Source organism: Thunnus thynnus, chromosome 14 (genome assembly GCF_963924715.1).
Source record: "Thunnus thynnus chromosome 14, fThuThy2.1, whole genome shotgun sequence".
Classification (NCBI taxonomy): domain Eukaryota; kingdom Metazoa; phylum Chordata; class Actinopteri; order Scombriformes; family Scombridae; genus Thunnus; species Thunnus thynnus.
This window is the reverse complement of record NC_089530.1, coordinates 19721950-19741958: the sequence shown is the minus strand read 5'-3', so window position 1 is coordinate 19741958 and position 20009 is coordinate 19721950. Positions and strand designations below refer to the sequence as shown.

General features: G+C 40.6%; 1 protein-coding gene across 2 annotated transcripts in view; it reads left to right on the top strand.

The window, feature by feature from the left end:
* The window catches only part of ryr2b (ryanodine receptor 2b (cardiac)), a 66310-nt gene that overhangs the window by 856 nt on the left and 45445 nt on the right, over positions 1-20009 (top strand). Inside the window, exons 2-35 of one of the 2 annotated variants that reach the window (XM_067610441.1) lie at positions 1350-1469; positions 1855-1959; positions 4193-4267; positions 4395-4473; positions 4645-4757; positions 5141-5264; positions 5473-5569; positions 5655-5729; positions 6143-6299; positions 6495-6659; positions 6847-6968; positions 7939-8122; positions 8210-8345; positions 8527-8622; positions 8880-8998; positions 9335-9468; positions 11556-11797; positions 12880-13072; positions 13315-13534; positions 13675-13779; positions 13969-14072; positions 14327-14410; positions 14700-14859; positions 15039-15186; positions 15453-15661; positions 16343-16517; positions 16702-16910; positions 17083-17269; positions 17620-17752; positions 18027-18141; positions 18438-18598; positions 18852-19011; positions 19266-19352; positions 19667-19893. In XM_067610441.1, coding sequence (XP_067466542.1) covers positions 1350-1469; positions 1855-1959; positions 4193-4267; positions 4395-4473; positions 4645-4757; positions 5141-5264; positions 5473-5569; positions 5655-5729; positions 6143-6299; positions 6495-6659; positions 6847-6968; positions 7939-8122; positions 8210-8345; positions 8527-8622; positions 8880-8998; positions 9335-9468; positions 11556-11797; positions 12880-13072; positions 13315-13534; positions 13675-13779; positions 13969-14072; positions 14327-14410; positions 14700-14859; positions 15039-15186; positions 15453-15661; positions 16343-16517; positions 16702-16910; positions 17083-17269; positions 17620-17752; positions 18027-18141; positions 18438-18598; positions 18852-19011; positions 19266-19352; positions 19667-19893 — 4820 coding nt within the window. Of the gene's footprint in view, positions 1-1349; positions 1470-1854; positions 1960-4192; positions 4268-4394; positions 4474-4644; positions 4758-5140; positions 5265-5467; positions 5570-5654; positions 5730-6142; positions 6300-6494; positions 6660-6846; positions 6969-7938; positions 8123-8209; positions 8346-8526; positions 8623-8879; positions 8999-9334; positions 9469-11555; positions 11798-12879; positions 13073-13314; positions 13535-13674; positions 13780-13968; positions 14073-14326; positions 14411-14699; positions 14860-15038; positions 15187-15452; positions 15662-16342; positions 16518-16701; positions 16911-17082; positions 17270-17619; positions 17753-18026; positions 18142-18437; positions 18599-18851; positions 19012-19265; positions 19353-19666; positions 19894-20009 lie in introns of those variants that run through there. The other variant, XM_067610440.1, reaches the window with a different exon arrangement.

Below are 20009 nucleotides of genomic sequence, written 5' to 3'. Positions count from 1 at the left end.
TTCCCCAGTTGTAAGTTGTCCTCTCACAGCTTGTTATCTTTGCCGTCTGATAAGGGCATGTCACAGGGAGAGTGTTTGGCGTGGATATGAGACCCACACACGTGCTCACAAAGGCAGTGATGGGGATGGTTTCTGAACCCAAAGTCATTTAATAATAATTGATAATACATTTAACTTATACCACACTTTTCATTCGTAGTGAATCTCAAAGTGCTACACCATATAAAAACATACAACTCACAACATAAATTTGGACCCAACATTTGGCAAGATCGATCCACTATACTACATGAAATTACACTGCAGATATCCCTCCCATAAATTACTACAGTAAATGTACAAATAAAAATCCAAACTGAGATTTTTTAAAGCCTGTACATGCATCTCCACTTGCCAGGGCTCTCAACATTTTAATTAAGTGTTGTGGCGTTTGCCAAATGTACGGTGCCTCAAAAAAGAGCTGAGTCCTCTAGCCATCTCAGTGTCCCATAGTACCTCAGCGCTGGGCAGTGTGTTTGACTGATTGCAGAGTACTGCTGATAGGAAGAGTGGAGGGAAGGGTGAATCAGGGGCCAGACAGTGCAGTATCTTCCCAATATGGAGGTATGCAGAGAGTGGGTACAGAGAGGTGTTGGTAGTCTTGGTTGGACAGTGGAGACCAGTCGTCTGTTGTCTCTCTTTAAGTTCCTTAAATAGACGTTGAGGCCTAATTCCCTTGATGTTTTCCATTTGGCATTTAAATGAAGATAAGATAAAACTGTACATGTATTTACAGTACGGCTAGATCATGTTTATCTGATATACACTTAAATAAAAATAATGTGTAAAAACCTGCAGTGAAATGTTATCTTCTTTCTGTAGATACTCTATATTTTCAGTGTTTCTGTCAGGTAATTCTTAGATATTCATGGTTTGGTTTACAGGATTCCTGAACACCAAATTTATGCCACTATTTCCCTTAGCGCTGAATGGATATGTTGGGTCGTGATCACCATGCCCTGTTAATATGAGATTTAACAGAGAGTTGTAGAGTCCCTCAGCCTAAATGCAGCTTCAGAGCGATTTTCAAATTTGACAAGAGTACATTTCAGAAGGAGCACTAAGTACTTGCATTTTTTTTGGCTTGAAGAAGGTGAAGAAGAAGGTGACGGTGAAGAAATGACCCATATCACTTTTGGCCTTCACAGACATCTCAGTTGAATCTTAATGTGCACTCATACTGTGAATGGGCTCTATTTATATGATTTATAGGAATCTGTAACACTTACTGCTATCATTTGTGTGTGTGTGTGTGTGTGTGTGTGTGTGTGTGTGTGTGTGTGTGTGTGTGTGTGTGTGTGTTTTCTCAGGGTGATGAGGTCGTTTTGCAGAGTACCTTCACCTCCCAGGAGGAACATGTGAAACTCTGTCTTGCTGCTGAGGGATTTGGCAGCAGACTTTGCAGGCTCGAGCCCACCTCTAACTGCAAGGTAAAGAGCTCCACTTGAAATGTTGTACACAAATTTGTTACACAGGACTTCTCTCTACCTGTCTTTCTACGTAAAGTTATAATGAATGTCCAATAATCATGACAATATGTTATTCAAAGGTATCTAAAAGTTTTATACATAGTTTTCTACTGCTGATTCACTTCCAAATAACTTATCAGGTTTCAGGTTTAGCATGTTTATGACTAATTTATTGTCTATTTATAGTGTATGATTTCCCCACTTTTTCCCCCAATTTGGACTACCTAGTTTCCAATTCTCTCTGGTCCTTGTCAGTGCTAGCTTCACTGTTGGCCTATTGGGGGAAGTAGACAGATGTGAAGCTATCTCAATGACACTTCTTTTAATGTCTTTCTGTTTCTAACAGAATGTCCCACCAGACTTGTCTGTATGTGGCTTTGTCCTGGCCCAGTGTCTCTCTGTCCGAGCCCTGCAGGAGATGCTGGCCCTGAGCAAAAACCTGGCAGCAGAGGTGAGTCTCTTCTCTTATCTAAGCACTCGGTCACACTGTGCTGGACAGCAGCCTCCTACACACGAGCCACAGACTGAACAACAACCCACATTAGCTTTCCTGCTATAGTCTCCTTCTTATCTAACTACCACGGATAGATGCTGTGTCCGGACCCTGTGGAGCAGCTGCATCATCAGCTGCAAGGGTGGGTAGGCGTACAACAGGCCAGGAGGCCACACCGGGTGGGCCAACACGTCCACCCCCAAAGGGGGGCATCAGTTGCCCCCAGAGAGGACACTTGTCATTCTCCTTGCTCATGGACAGGTCAGCCACTGGTCAGCTGAATCGTTGCCACATCTGTGTGACTATGTTTGGGGAGAGGCTCCACTCATCCTCAAGTGGACCCCCTCTGGACATTCTGTCTGCCCCTGTGTTGAGGGATCCTGGAACATGGTGGGCCTTCAGGGGGCGGAAATGGTGATCTGCCAAGGTCATGATTGTTACCGCCATTTTGTGCAGAGCTGGGGATCTGACACTCCCCTGTCTGTTGAGGTAAGCCACCGCTGTGGTGTTGTCTGACCTCACCATGACGTGCTTCCCACTCAGCTGTGAGGCAAAGTGGAGCAGCACCTTCTGCACTGCTGTGAGCTCCGGCAGGTTGATATATTGGTGGGAGCTTGACCACATGCTGGGGTTGATGGCCCAGCAAAAGCCCAGCTGCATGATATGCAGGATGACCAGCACTGTGTGGGCTTCCACCTCCTGCCTGGACGCAGTGAGAATCAACCAGTCTATGTAGGTCAAGATTCTCCAGCCAGCGCCGTCTCCACACATTTGGAGAACATGCGTGGGGCCAGAGAGTATCTGAATGGGAGGCAGCAGTATTGGTTGCTTTGTCCTCCCACTGCAAAGCAAATGTACTTCCTGTGGCGTGCCAGAATGGGGACATAGAAGTATGCATTGGTCAGGTCTATGGATGTCATCCAGTCGCCTGGCCAGATGCGCCAGAAAAGCTGTCTGTCCTGAGCTGGGCCCCTGCGCAATGTGGCCATCCAGGATGTGCAGGTCCAGTATGGGTCTCATGCCCTCTGATTTCTTGGGCACCAAGAAATACGGGGAGAAGAGGCCTGTCTGTGTCTCCCAAGTGGGGAACCGCAGAGCTCTTGCTCCTCCCAGGGGGGTGCGAGGCAGGCGGCGCAGAAGTCAGGCTCAGCCTGATGCTGCCAACCCAGGTAGAGAAAACAGGACTTGTGAGAGTCTGCTGGCGGCAGAGGTGAGGCACAGGAGATGCAGGGGTTCCTAGCAGACATGACGAATGAAGGTGAATTCTTCTGCGACACCAGATGGTTAATGAAGTTTGCTGGTGATGATCAGTTCTCAAAGGTGGCTGAATGAAAAAGGGAGATGAGCAATGATACTGCTGGGGATTTATAGGGGGATGGTGCTGTGCGGGTGCTACCCCAAGATTGAGTGGTGAGTGCAAAGATGTTTTTCTCCGGTGCCGAAGCAGAGCCTCATAGAGGTAAACCAATAGCGAAGCCTGTTAGAGAGCGGAGTACGTACGACATAGAATGAATTGTTGTTGAACGAGCCACTGAATCAATGTTCACTGGGAAAAGTGCACTGCTGTCAGTTTGCAGGCTTGATAGCTTATCAGCTGCTCAGCTGCAGAACATTAAACAGCATGCAAACGTATGTCACTTCACTCTGTTTAGGTACTGCTGAGGTCCTTAATCTTCAGTACCGCTGCTTACATAACGCTGTGCTACAGTGCGAGTTTGTTTAGTTTGTCCCTTTTTCCCTAAGACTTTTTTTATTTTCCTTTTAATAATAAGAACTATTAGCAATAAAAAAAGAAAAAAAACCACAACACTGTTACCTTTGACTGCAAAAAGGGTTGACTAAATGTGATTTCAGTTGGACTTGACTGTACTATTCAGTGCACTATTTGCTGCAATAGAGACTAGGATTTTATTTGATACTTTTTTAGATAGATTTGGACTGTATTTATTCATCTGGAGCCACAAAGTTAGCACAGTTTTATAACAAATCATCATCATCATTTTCTCTGTTCTTCTTAATTTCTATTTGCCATTATTTAAATTGACAATTGTTTGTGTTTTTTCAATTTGCTGTATTTATCTCAGTTTTTGTTAATTTCTTTTGAACTTTATTCACTTTTTACGTTTCTGTAAATGTGTTTTCTCATACTCATTGTATGAGTCATTGTGTCCTGTGTGATTGGCTTTTACAGGTGGGAGCCGGAGGTAGCCATCGCACGCTTCTATATGGCCAGTCAGTGTTGTTCCTACACTCATACAGTGGGATGGTGAGTCCTCGTGGAATAATGCAGAAGATTGCAGTCTTACTTTTGTCAAAGTTTCTTAAACTTTTTTAGAAATAATTGTTTATATGTTCATGAACTATTGTTCTACTATTGTTCACTTTCTTCCCAGTATCTCAGCTGCTTGTCTTCATCTCAGTCTTCAACTGACAAGCTGGCTTTTGATGTTGGTCTGCAAGAGGATAAAGCAGGTATTTGGTGTAGGACCTTTTTAAACATAATATTGTAATATCAGTATATCTTTCTCTTTCTTTCTCTTATATCTCTATAAGATATTTGCAATTTGTATCATATTATCTTTTTTTCCATAGTTATAATGAAATTTGTTTTATTCTTGTATATTCTCTTTGTGTGTGTTTCAGGTGAGACATGTTGGTGGACGGTCCACCCGGCATCCAGACAGAGGTCAGAGGGTGAGAAAGTGCGTGTTGGAGATGACCTCATTCTGGTCAATGTGTCCTCAGAGAGATATCTGGTAAATCAAGAAAATATAGGTACCATACACCAAAGAATTAGGTGTATGATATGGTATTTCAGACCATATTAGATGTCAAACACATTAACGCATGTAAAGAAAAAAAAATACTACTAATTTAAGATTTAAAGTGGGTAAATGGAATGTGTGTTCTTTTCCACTGCATTTCTTCTCCACCTTTCTCTTGAGCTGTGCAGAATCAGAAGATACTGGTTTCATCTCCTTTTAGTTCATTCGGTAGTTGGCAATCTTTGTCTCTCAGCCTCTGATGAGGAGTTTAGCATAATTGTTTATGATAAAAGCTATTGTTGTAGAAAAAAAAACTGAAGTTGGATTTTTGTTGATGAGCCCATTTTTGCTATTATCATTTTGTTTCTTCCCAGCACCTGTCCTCTGGCGCTGTATTTGACAACAAGAGCTTGAGTGACAGTCTCATTGTTAATGCAGCCTTCCAGCAGACTCTCTGGAGTGTTGCTCCCATCTGCTCTGGAGGTGGAGTCGCTCAAGGCAAGTTTGTTTAATTATATTAATTTATGTATTCATCTTTAAAATTATATAATTGAGATGATCAAGCAATGTGGTTGGTCCAAGAGGCATTCCAGCGATATGTAGTGATCCTCTGTTTTTGCAAACTGTACAAAGCTGTGCCTTCAATTAAAAGCGAAAGGCCTATTTTAATAGAGATCACATCTGGTCTCTGTTGTGCTACTTCTAGGATTCCTGAAGGGGGGCGACACATTGAGGCTACTCCACAGCCATAGTGACGCATGTCTGACTATTCCCTCCACAGAGCAGGGAGAGGAGCTGCAAAGGTCAGTTGAAAAGACTAATCCCCTCTCATATCTGCTAGAGAAAATGTCCTTTTCTTCTTTGGTCATGTCTTCTTTCTTAACCTAGGATAATGCATTATGAGATTGGATCAGTCTCCAGCCATGCCCGCTCTCTCTGGAGGCTGGAGATTCTGCGTGTTGTGTAAGTATATATGGATTTCAGGTGATGATCAGCTCACTTGCAGTTTCAAGTAATATTTAGCCAAATATAATAGAATGGCATTAAGTTTTAAACTTATTATTAGATAAATACATAAAAAACAAGAAAAAATGCACACACACACACACGAGAACACAGAAGGAGTCAATATCAAATGCTGTGCACACACACTGCTCCTGGTCACTGCCAGAGCAGGGGCCAGAATTTCTGTTTCTGCTGTTTTTGTCCACACAACTGTGCAGAGTTGCTGTTGCTATTTAATATCACCGGCCCAGAATTAGGGTTTTATGTCCCTTGCTTGCTCCCCTGCCATTTCAGCAATAAAAAGGAACAACTAAATGTAGCAGATTGTTCAGAAAGGCCAATAAAAACACAATGCCCTTGATGTTTCTCAGGTGGAGCGGTAGGCATACATGCTGGGGACAGACTTTCCGACTCTGCCATGTAACCACTGGGAGGTATCTAGGTCTTACAGAGGAGAAAGGCCTTCATCTGGTTGATCGGGACAAGGCTGACATCAACACAACATCCTTCTGCTTCCGATCATCGAAGGTCAGGATTCAGGAGAAATACACCACTTTTTTAAGACTGTTGTGATCAATTCGTAATGTGAGGGTTTCCATAGTCTGGAGTTTTTTAAGTCATTACTATGTATAAGTAAATTTCGGCAGCTTATAATCAGATCAGTTTATTATGAAAGAAACACATGTATTTGTGATGCATTTAACAACAGATTTTTGCCTTTAGGAGAAGCTTGACACTGGAACAAAGACTAATGTCGATGGCATGGGGACCCCTGAGATCAAGTATGGAGACTCCATTTGTTATGTTCAGCATGTAGATTCTGGACTGTGGCTCACCTACCAAGCAACTGATACCAAATCCACACGCATGGGAGGAGCTCAGCGAAAGGTAAACCTATAAATTTAAAAGCACTATTAGGAGAGAATCATTTTTGATTAACCAAAAGTACAAGACTCAGTTTATGCACTGTTCTGATTACCCCATGAAAATATTGAAAATTTAAATGTCTTAAATCACATTTTAACTTACTGAAAGACTCAGGATGAAATTATTTGAAATCATTATGTGTTTCCAGGCCATTTTACACAGTGAGGGTCACATGGACGATGGGCTGACGCTGTCTCGGTCTCAGAGGGAAGAGTCTCACACTGCCAGGCTCATCAGGACTGCTATTCTCCTTTTCACTCGCTTTATCAGGTACTGGATGCCGCATCTAGACCCTGGGTCAACTCTGAATAACACACAGATAGAGATTTGGTTACACTGACACAGTGAAAGTTTTTGTTTCCAGTTGCAGTTGCTAAATGTTGCACTAAATATTCAGCTTACAGTGAGTTTATACCACAAGCTTTGTACATGACTGCGTGGTATATGTGGGGTACTCGATTGACGTATGACAGAACATCCAAATTCTATCTATAGCTATGTTTGAGACGTCCCAGTATTGTACTTTAGATGTTGCACACACATACACACATGATACCCAGTCACATTACCACAGACTTTGGTTGACCTGGAATACCTGAAAAAAATCTTGTGGTATACCATAGCAATAAAAGAGGAACATTTCAAAATACCACTGGAGTTGCATAATAAATTTCCCTACTTCACAGAGAGAAAACCCTGGAAGATGGAATCACGTGTGGCTCAGATACTCACTCACATGTTCTGCTTTCCCTCTTTAAAAACAAAATAACATGGTTAATTTTATTCATGTAGCCCTAAACAACACATTTGCTTTAAAGGACTTTACAATCTATACGACATACAACACCCTCTGTCCTTATCAAAAGTGACAGATAGATTAACATTGAAGTGTTATGTCTGTTCAGTCCATGCCTACTCTGACCTACATTCAGGTTCACTGTCCTCAGAACCAGCTGTCTTATCAGCAGCAGAGTTCATTAGGAGGTGAAAAGACAGTGGCTGCCCAAACTGTCTTCACCAGGCTGACTGACAGTAGAAATTTACTAAACAAAAATAGTTTTCAAGTAGGCTCCACAGGCTCCACTTTCATTTCCAGAATCTGGGTACCTGCACATAGAAAGTGAATAGCGACGCTGGGGGCCTTGAACAAACATCAGATACCTTTTAAAAAAGTTCACAAAAATAGAAACTAATCTCCTCTTTGATATATTGTTGCATTCTTAATCCACCTTTTCTTTAGGAAACTTGATGGTTTTAGTCAACAAGGAAACCTTCCCTCTGTCACTTTGCCAATGGATACAGTGACATGCAGTCTGCAAGATCTAATAAACTATTTCCAGCCTCCACCAGAGGGGCTGGGCCATGAAGCTAAACAGAACAGCATGGCAGCGCTAAAGAATCGGCAGAACATGTTTCAAGAGGAGGTAAATATATATGTGTGAATGAATAATTTGGTCCTAATTGTGATATATTTGTCTGTGTTCCAAAAGTATACCCCTGTGTCTCCTCAGGGCGTGATAGATTTGGTCCTAGACTGTATTGACCGTCTACAACAATACAGCAGTGCGTCACAGTTTGCTGAAGCTGCTCAGGGTGACACAGGAGAAGAGTGGGAGACCATTCTCAACCGTTTCTATGAACTACTGGGTAAGGCATCTTCTGAGTATAGATGGCCATTCATATGCACTTTCATATGATAAATAAATGACCAAAAGTATAGTTTGAACTCTACCATTTTGAATAACTCAATGGGTTGCATTTGCATTAGTGCTTAAGTATTGTGAAACACGAACACTCTCCTAAGGTTTCTTTCTTTTTTCCCCTTCAGCTGCTCTGATCCGGGGAAACCGTGTAAACTGTGCACATTTCTCAGGTTCACTAGACTGGCTGATTGGTAGGCTAGACCGGCTGGAGGCCTCTTCTGGTCAGTTGGATTTATGGGCATTTTTTATTATTTGCAAAAAAAAGTTTTGTTATGATGTAGTTTGATACAGCTGTTCAAGTAGTTTTATGTGATTGATTATGCGGTGAAATGTTCTACTTGTACACTGTTTTAAAAAAAAATGTGTGTGTGTGTGTAATTTCTGAGATTACTTATATTTTATTTCATCATTATAACAAAATATAGGCATATAGACAGTAAACACAGGGTATTGAGTAATTAATAACTGTCATGTACAGGAGTTTTGGAGGTTCTGCACTGTGTCCTAGTGGAAAGTCCTGAAGCACTCAATGTCATCAAAGAGGGACACATTCATTCTATCGTCTCTTTTCTAGACAAGCATGGATGCAACCACAAGGTAGTGTCTGGAGGCTTTTTATGTGTTTGTGGAATAAATACTGGAAACAAAATGACCAATTATTGTTGCACTGGTTGATAAAGAGTAACTCATCTAAATTTATGTAAAGAAAAATCACCCCGGTTAAATATGTCATCCCATAATTGACCTCTTAGACTGTAAATGTATGTGCAAAATCTGTTGAAATGTATTAGTGTCAATGTTTAATGCAAAACTGTAGAAACAAGTATTGTGGCTATAAAGTAACAGTAGCTTTTGATTTTTCCCTAATGTGGGATAATATCATTGTGTTTATGAAGCTATTGTTGGATGAAGCGCTGACAGGCTTTGTTCCAGGTGCTGGAGTTGCTGTGTTCTCTGTGTGTGTGCCATGGTGTCGCGGTGCGGTCCAATCAGAACCTCATCTGTGACAATCTGCTGCCAGAGAGAGACTTGCTGCTCCAAACACGTCTGGTTAATCAGGTCACCAGGTACAATTTAGAATGTTTTCTCTAAATGGGACAGCTTTGTTTTGTCTCTGACTCTTTCTCTCTTCAAGTCTCTCCTATTCTTTTTTGTTCAGTGCTTTTCTTCATTTCTCTCGACTAATTTTTTTCTATCCGTGGCATTCGCTGCACAAAAAGTGTGCACTGAGCTCGGCGTTGGTTTCAGTACATTTAGCTTAACAAATAGATGCAGACAGAAACTAAACCAAAATACTTGGGTTGTCATTCATCCTCCATCGCAGTCTCAATATAGGAGTCCCTTCTGCAGCACGCCACTATCATGCCTTCATATCTCTACTCTCTCTTCTGCCGTCTGCCTTCAGACAAGCTCGTTTTAGATAATTATTCAAATTTGGCAACCAATCAGTGACAAATGACAACCTGTGACCATGCCAGTAACCAAAAGTGCACATTTAAAATTGTGTTGCATGGAGTGTGTCTTCCCATACTCTGTCCTCGCTTGTATTTACTCTTTGCATTGAATGAAGGCTTTCTTTTTCTGGCTCTGATTATGCTTTCTTAGGAGTTTGTTTAGCTAAGCGCCACTTGTCAACTGTGGAGATCTCATTGCTGCGGGCCTTGGTGTCCTTGAAGTTTTCTGTCTGTAATGATGTCCGCATCCATGACACAAGAAATACTTCGGATTCCTCTGTAGTACAGCGCTCATATTTTCTTGGTTGGACTTGTGTTAATTGAAGAATTACTTGTCTTCTTCAGAGTCGTCTCTTCATTTGCTCTACCATGTCTTTTTGTCTGCGTAGATCAGACCAATAATGCTGATGTTCAGCCTCTTCCAATGAGACTTTGGAAAAATTGCCCACTGCCCGAGGTGGTTTGGCTCAACAGAGTTAGTCTTTGGACATTTTTTAGTCAGTTTCATCATATTTCATGTTTTCCTTCTCTGTCTGTCAATATTTTGGCCCGCTGTGCCAGTCTGATCTTGTAGGCAGCCTCCGTTTCCCTGTTCCTTTGAACTTGTTTCTTTTTTTAACTCCATCTGCCCTTTCTTCCTCAGCAGCTGCTTTCTTTATCATGCTTTTCTCTATCAGCAGCCAATTTTGCTCCTCAGGCTTTATAGCTTATTTTGTTTCACATTCTTTACACCTGCTCAGCCCAATTCCCCAGCTTTCCCCAGCTCTCTCTTCCTCCTCAAGCCATTTCTCATTCTATCACTTTTACCTCTTGATCAACTAAATGCCTCGTTGGTACATTTGCTTTCATCCTCCTTCCCTTTATCTAATCAATTTTCTTTTTTCTTTTTCATCTTCTTGTCTTCACTCACCTCATTTTAATTCCAGCGATGTATTGGTGATTTACTCGTTCACATTCCTCTCCATCTCATTGTCTCTCATAGAGCTCCCAAATTATCTCTGGTAATTTTGTTTCAGCATTGATATGAGGAGGTCAAAAGCAGAACCGCTTCGAGAGCCTGTTTCTGTGTTTGTTATTTGTTCATTCACTTTTACATTTATGCAACAGTGCAATGAGCTGTGTCTATGGGAGCTGAGTTATGCTTTTGTGTGGGCTGCTTAGAGAACAAAATTTTTGTGGTCCCACAGAGGACCGTATGGTTAAATTCAAACAAATATCGTCCATAATTTAGATAATCTGTTTAATGATTCACTTTGGTGCAACAAAGAAAAGTCAGTATAGTTTAACCCACTCCAGTCATATACAGTACATCCCCCATCACACCTTTTCTAATTTAGTGCCTGAAATTTTCTCAGGTGATGATAAATACGTCGAAAGAGTATTATTTCTGAAGATTGCTGTTTCCGGAGATTTTCAAAAACTGCATTTAATTGTCCATTTTTTTAATGAGTCATTTGTTTATCGTTCATTAATCTTTTTAAATCGTGTACAGTAGTCATTAGTAGTCTTAATCATATTTCTGTACAGTTTTTTAACATTTCTTTAAACCTACTTTACTAACATATTCATGTGTGTGAAATGAAGGTTATACTAAAAAACATTATAACCAGACCAAATATAGCTAAATCTTAGCAAGGAAATGCACCGTTATCTTCTGTTTTTTGTCTTTCTCGCACTCTCTGCACCTCACTCAACCAAAGCATGAGACCAAACATCTTTCTGGCCATGGGGGAAGATTCAGCTCAACATCGGAGATGGTACTATGAGCTGGTTGTGGATCATGTAGACCCCTTCCTTACGTCTGAACCCACCCACCTGCGTGTCGGCTGGGCTTGCACTGAGGGCTACCAGCCCAGGCCTACAGGAGGTGAAGGCTGGGGGGGCAACGGGGTGGGAGATGACCTTTGCTCCTATGGCTTTGATGGGCTTCACCTCTGGTCAGGTGAGGATGAGATTAAACCAGAGATACAAGATTCAGTGTATTGTATAAGAAATACAGAGGAACTGGCACACTGAATTATGATGTGCAACTATATTTCAGTCTTGTGATCTTGAATCTTTCCACAAACTAAAGTAGAGAGAATGCATAATTGAATTACAAGAGAACTGTACACTCAAGTATATTGCTCCACATATTCCAGGGTACGTTTTTTTTAGACTAACATCAGTATCTAGAGATGTTACAAAATGGTACAAGGTCAGTGCATTTGATTTAGTGCCATGGAATTGATTTGTGGTAGATTTACCATGCTTAATTAAAATGACCAAGAAATTCAATAAAATGGATGCTTTATTATTTGTCTGCTTAGAAAAATTGACATCTCAGCCGCCATCGAAATTACAGCTGTGACTGCCATTGTTCAGCAACACTTAATTATACAAAGAGAGCTAGTAACATATTACTGTTTGTTCTTTTAAGGCTGCACATGGATAGATTGGAAGTGATGATAATAAATCAGGAGCAACAGCAGCAGCAGTAATGATGCAACAGCAATACTTTTTATTATGACAAAGATTGGTTTAAATCACATTAAGATCAATTCAGAAAACAGGAAGACTTGAAAATTAAAAGGGACATTGCATTTTAGTCTCGTACAGTGTGGGGAAGTATTTGCTGTAACAACACTGAATGCAAAACAGTCGTTACATATTGAGAATTAATCAGATTTAATAATGGCTGTATTTGATAATATCCTTTCATGTTATATTGTAATTACCAAAATGAAATACAGTCACCTGTCAATCATAGTCTGGCAGTGGGCCCAGAAGCATGTAAGCTACAACCTCTTACAGTATGTTATATTCATTAATGGTACAGAGATGCATAGATCTTATGGAAATGGTACAAAAACATTCATTTTGTTCTATTTCAGTCTTTGGGGTTTCTTTTAATAAAGCAAATCTTTCAATCTCAGTGATGTGTTGCTATGCTTAACAAATGCTTTCTCATTTTGAGTTGAGAAGAAACCAAAAAGGAAAATCTGAACATGAATGACTTTAAAGGCTGTGTCTCATGTATCTTAGGCTGCGTGGCTCGCAGAGTGAACTCTCCCTTCCCTCACCTGCTGAAAAATGACGACATTGTCAGCTGCTGCCTTGACCTCAGTGCTCCCTGCATCTCATTTCGGGTCAACGGTTTGCCTGTGCAGGGCATGCTGGAGAACTTCAGCGCTAATGGACTTCTTTATCCTGTGGTCAGCCTCTCTGCTGGAGTCAAGTGAGTAGTGGAGATATGCTTGTGTTTAACTGTCCTACATGGATGCCTTTTAGTTTCTCTCAGTAGTTAAAGTTGACTTAAAATGCTGTATTCAATGCTGCATTTAAAGACTTTTTTATTGTTTTTCAGCAGGTTATTCTCAAGTGTACTGAAACATCATCCCTGAACATTTTGTTTCTGTCTCTATTAAAGCCTCACTTCATTACAGTAAATGCTTTTCTTGTCCCGTTTCTGTAAACAAGGGTTCGTTTTCTGCTTGGGGGAACGCATGGAGAGTTTCGGTTCCTGCCCCCGCCAGGTTTTGCTCCCTGCTCTGAGGCTCTGCTTCCTAGAGTCAAGCTGAAGGTGGAGCCATGTCATAGATACATCATGGATCATAGAGATGGGAAACAAGAGCTCATTGGCCCCTTAGTACCCGTCACTCCAGTTACCTTCACTCCAACACCAGTAGACATCAACAAGGTAAAAATCAGCACAGGCATTTATGTTTCATACTTATTATGTTATTTTTAGAGAGTCCAGATTTCTTGTAGATATTCAGTTATGTTTGTATCTAATTTGAAGTTTTTCCTTTGTGCTCACAACATGTATTACTGTCATAGGTGGTATTGCCCCCACAAATTGAGGATATCCAAGAAAAAATGGCTGAGAATATCCATGAACTCTGGGCAATGGACAAGATTGATCTTGGATGGACATATGGATCTGTAAGAAAAGAGAAACAACAACATTAAAACATGATTTAATTACATTGCATAAATTAAATGACAAATAATAGTTTGAACACCTTTTCACATACTGAAGTATCTAAGAAATTACTACCATTGGTACCCTTACTGGCCCAGCTTGCTTCAGTTTTGCTTGCAGTGAGAAATATATTAGTTTTTGTCAAACAGGTGAAAGATGAGGGGATAAAGCATGATCCTTGTCTGGTGGAGTTCTCCAAGCTGCCAGAGCAGGACAGGAACCACAATCGTCAGATTGCTCAGGACACCCTCAGGTGAGCTCTATCACCTGTATCATACAATAGACAAAAAAAAAATCATGTTTTTGCTTCATTATTTTAATGTTTTTTGTGGGATTTATTGATATGATTTCAATTTTGGAATAAAAACATTATGACGCACAGATGCATGTCAACAGTCCTCTCCATTCAAATTTACACGAAAAAAATAAGTTGAAATCTGTAGTAACTTTCAGGGTATTTATTCTAATCATAGTGAATTTTTCTGTTTGTTTATTTTTTCATTGGAGGACACTCCTTGCCCTTGGTGTCCACATTGCTTTGAGTGATGACCACAGAGAGGAGAGAGTCAGATACACAAGACTTTCCACCAAGTATGTATTCATCACATGTTCAAGATTATCTTTGATTGCATTTTGTTTGATGTCCTTGTGAATAGAAAAAAAAATTGGGGGGGATCAATTTTTCAGCATGGGACATTGTTGCTGTAGCCCCACATGTCTAATTTTAGTTTGTCTACAGCAGCAATATGTCTGATGGCTATCTTATATTCATAAATACTGTAAAAGCGCAACTACTTTATAACCCTTAATTTTACAATAATTTTTGAATGTCCGTTGTGATCCTGACACACTCAAGTCTAATTTTTATTCCCTTTCTTAGGTATGAGCAGCCTAGTGGTTACAGGCCTGCCCCAGTAGACTTAAGCCAGGTTTTTCTGAGCCCAGCCCATGAGGAAGTGATTACTTTGTTGGCAGAGGATGGTCACAATGTATGGGCCAGAGAGCGTATCAAGCAGGGATGGACCTATGGAGCCCAACAGGTTTATGTTCTGTGATGTATGACTACATTGGTCAGGCACTGCTGAGGTGGAAGTAAAAAAAAATCCCTGTATATTGTCTCTCAGTCACAACATAGATACACACACAGCAGCAACATGCTCTGGTGACTCAAACATTGATACTGTTTCCCATTTTTTCTCTTTTGCTTCTATATTTTTAGGATGTGAAAGCCAAGCGGAGCCCGTACCTTGTACCTTACAGCCTTCTTGATGAAAAGAGTAGGCGAGTGGGCAGGGAGGGTGTCAGAGATACTGTGAGCACCCTGCTTGCCTACGGTTACAGCCTGGAGCTCCTTAACCAGGAACAGAGTACGTTATTACTCTTATGAGTTTCAGCACAGTTCATTAACTGTTAATTATTGTAGCAACCAGCCTAAGCTAATGAATGTAAGTAGAATTAAGTTACACTGCTGTTTCCGAGTAAAAATAAAATTCAGTGTATTAGTTTCTCTATTTAACAACATTTAAAATACAGTAAAGATTTACAACATAACATTGCAAAGCTACACTTTATTTAATGAGAATTAAGTTTTTATTTTAGTGGATAACATTTTCTTTGTTTCTTGGCTTTGCAGGCACGTTATCAAACCCATGTCTCTTCTCTGCTGAGAAGTGCAGAGTGTTCAGACCAGATAAATCATATGCTGTGACCCGGGGGAAGTGGTACTTTGAATTTGAAATAGTGACAGCGGGGAATATGAGAGTTGGCTGGGCCCGGCCAGGGTGTACCCCAGATAAAGAACTCGGCTCAGATGACCAGGCATATGTCTTTGATGGATTTGAGGTGAGATATTAAAATTTTACAGTTCTTGATATAGCCAATATATCAATTTTGAGCTTAAATCACAGTTTTAAAGCCCCAGTGTGGATTTTTTTTCTTACTTGAACATTCCTCAAGTATAAAAAAATAATAAAAAATAGGGCTCTGTTTCCCCACAGTTCTTAGACATTTCTTGATTTACTCTCACAGTATACAGAATTACAATATCTGGATCTAATAAAAAGTTAAAATCTGTTTACAAACTGGTGTACTCTAGCTGTGTGATCATTATTGGTGCCAGAGGATGTTTTGGAGAGCAGATGAGGCAGAGAGCCAGCCTTGTGCTCCTCTTTGAAATAACCGTCAAATGAGAAGAATTGAAATTAAACAGCAAAATATCCAAAGAAATACTGTAGCTTACTGCAGCACATTGCGTATGCAAGTTGCACGTTCAGGCAGTATCATCTGAATTCAAGCCAGTACTTGACCAACAACACAGCTGTCACAATTAGAGTGAAGCTGTAATTAAGATGTGTAACCCTGATTAATCAATGGGTGAGATCAAACAGTGCCAATTTTTGCTGGGCTTTTTCCAAACTATTTCAGATTATTACACGAAAAATCATAATTATACTTGCCACTATTTAACCCTAATCTTTTCATGTGAGAAAAGGCTCGATTTCTGTCTCTTCCTGTTGCTTTCAGGCTCAGTGGTACCATCAGGGCGGTGAGCCCCTGGGACGTCCGTGGCAGAGAGGCGATGTGGTTGGTTGCTTGGTGGACATAACTGAATGCACCATGATGGTCACGCTCAATGGGGAAGTGCTGTTTAATGACAGAGGATCAGAGTTGGCTGCCAAGGACTTTGATGTCGGAGACGGTCTGGAAGAGTTTTTGACTTTATTCAGTGCATTGCAAAGACTTACTTGTCTATTAAACTGAAACATAATAAATCAAGACACTGATTTTAATTTGGCAGTACAATTCCATTCTTGAAAAAGTTCAAGACAAGTCTGATTTTGTTCTTTATCTTCTCTTTTTTTCCATCTTCCTACATTTTGCAGGCATGTTGCCTGTGGTCAGTGTTGGGGTGAACCAGGTGGGGAGGTTGAACTTGGGTCGTGAAGTGGGCTCTTTGCAGTACTTTACAGTGTGTGGCCTACAGGAGGGCTATGAGCCTTTTGCTGTCAACATGACCAGAGATCCAGCCCTATGGATGAGTTGGAAACAGCCTCAGTTTACCTCCATACTGCCTGATAATCACAACTTACAGGTTAGTTCATGCAGTTTATAGGCTTTGTTGTGCATAGTTGCTTGGTTAATATGTCTTTTCAAGCATGTAGTATGGTGCAAATACTGTAGGTACAGGCTCTGTGGGACACAGGGTTTTTTAGCACTGGTTAATTGACACTGATCCTTGATGTCTGGTTCAAATCTTTTTCAAGGTCACTAGAGTCGGTAGTTCAACTGATTCTTTATCCAGCCTGAGGATCTCTCAGCGGTTGTTTGCACACCACAGTGGAGGCAGTGAAATGGACTTTTACCGTCTCAGCATGTCCATTGAATGTGCTGCCATCCTTACCAGCCCTGCGAGGAGCGTGCCTCCAGTGGCCGCCAACTCTTTCTCTCCAGGTTTAGATGATGTTATATCATTTCAATCCAAAAAAATACTGTATGTTCAGGTTAGCCACAGAGTGGACTCAAGAAAATTTAACAAAGGACCACAATAAGGATTTGTGTGTTTTGCCAAGCTTAGACAGAAAATGAAATTACCCCTGATGCAGCATTTTAAAAATACAGAGCCATTACTAGATGAAAATTGAGTGAAATAATTAGTGTGTGAGATCTGGGCAGCTGTTCTGTGCAGTTATCCAGATTATCCACTATCCAGATTACTGATATTTTACCATTATGACCTTGATGAGTTGTTCTGTTTAAGCTCCCCAGGGCCCTGCTGTAATTAATTCCCGTTGTCCTTCTAGGAAGGAAAGAGCAGGAGGAGTTGGACTCTGACTTTGAAGTGCTGATGAAGTCAGCTCGCAGCTTTGCTGGCTCAAGAGATGAGCTCAACCATAAGGATCACACCCATGACAAAACATCAAGATTGAAACAACGGTAGGTTGTTGCAAAATAGGAAAAATATGTAATGAAATGCAGTTATTTGGAATATGGAAGAGTGGGCAGTTACTTTAGTAAGGATAATAATTTACCACTCATTTAGAAACATTATGTTTTTTATGTTCCTCCCTGTCTGTCAGGTGATTAAAATGACAAAAGCATGGTTATGAATGAAGTTTCTCCAAATTAAGATTGTAAAAAGAAACAAAGATAGCAATTTATGCATTTGCATTTTAAACACATGCATTTATGTGTGTTTCTGTTCGGTAAGGTTCATGCTGAAGAGGACTAAACCAGACCTTGTCAGCAGCAACTCATCTGCACGGCTTCTAGAAGATGTTGTAGTTGACAAAGATAACCATGATCACCTTATCCAGAGCTCCCGAGTAAGACTTTCATTTTCCTCATCAGTTCATCTCTTCATAACAAGATCAATGCTAATTAGAAAACCATATATTTTTTGTATTGTTATTTCTAAATTACTTATGAATACCTCTAAATAATGACAGATAAGATAAAATATGTTTGGCCACTCTACTGCATAGGACACAAATAGTACTGCAGGGCTTATGCTCATATGTTGTGCTTTAGCTCCCTGTAGTAGATGTAATCACCAGCCACAGTAAAAACGTTGCATGCAAAATGCAAATGACAATGACACCAACTGACCTCTCTGTTTCAGTATTACTACTCAGTGAGGGTTCTTCCAGGTCAGGAGCCGTTCAATGTGTGGGTGGGCTGGGTGACCTCTGATTTTCATCAGCATGACATGACTTTTGACCCTGACAATATCCACACTGTGACTGTCACCCTTGGAGATGACAGTGGCAAAGTCCGGGAAAGGTCAGTGCACACCAAGGCAGTTAAATTGTTAGTATGGGTAAATTTAAATACTAATTGCAGTCAGAGATGTCGTTGATGTTGCCATCTTTATTACACCATAATCCCAAACTATGTTATGAAATTGCATCTGCTTTATTACTTAACTTGTGAAAAATGATTCCTTTGTGCTTTAAATTTACTGGTGCTTCTTTTCAGTTTCATTACAAATTAGCAACAAAATGCCAAATAATCATATTCCTTTCCTCTTGCACAGTGTGAAGCGATGTAACTGTTACATGGTGTGTGCTGGAGAGGCCACGGGTCTATCTCAGAGTCGGAGAAGTTCAGGATTGGAAATTGGCTGTTTAATCGACACAGCCACCGGGCTACTCACCTTTACCTCCAGTGGAGTGGAGATGTTCACCTTCTACCAAGTAGGTCACGCAGGAAACACTGGAAAAAAAAATCCAGATTTGTTCATCCTAATGAGTAATTATTCTTCTCACTTCTTTTCAGTATTTACTTTCTCTCAATTATAATAAAATTGTGCTAATCCAGATTTAATATACATTAAAGCTCATTGAGTCACACTTGGGAAAATAAATATTTAAAGTAATCATAGTGAGTAATGTGTAACATGTTTCATTGCATTATTAAACTGATGTAGTACTGTTTCGTCACAAATCAGGTGGAAGCCAGTACAAAGCTGTTTCCTGCTGTTTTTGTCAAGCCCACCACCAGCAACATGTTTCAGTTTGAGCTGGGACGCATTAAGGTACAAAACCTTTAATTTTTAATCCTGCTAAAGACATCAGAAGAAGCTTGTGCTTTCACTGCCGTCTGTTGTGTTTGTCAACATACTAATGAGAAAGACCACTCATTCAAGAAATTTGGACAAATTGTTGTAGACAGATTGGATTAGTCTGCAGTTTGGCAAATTATTGAACCGTTAAGTGTTGGGAAGTTTCTGTTCTGTTGAGTACTAATTTTTCTGTCTTTTTTGATTCAGTATTTCAACTTGTTTTACTCTTTTAAATGTTTGATGGTCTGTGGTGCAAGTCCCTGTATTTGTTATCCTTCTGGATCCAGAATGTGATGCCGCTGTCAGCTGGTTTGCTTCGCAGCCAAAGAAGGAATGCTACTCCTCAGTGCCCCCCAAGATTTCAGGTCCAGCATCTGAGTCCGGTTTCATGGACACGAGTACCAAGCGATACATTAAAGGTGTCCGTAGATCGGCCAGATGACCACCATGGCTGGAGGGTCCAATGCTTGGAGTCCCTTCAAGTCATGACCCTTCAGATCCCTGATGAAAACAGGTCAGAGAGCAGAAAAAAAATATATTATTGGAATCGGGCTTTCAGATTTAGGTGCACAGGCAGTGATGAAAGTTTTGTTCATAATGTTTCTATCATCCCACATTTTTCTTGTTTCA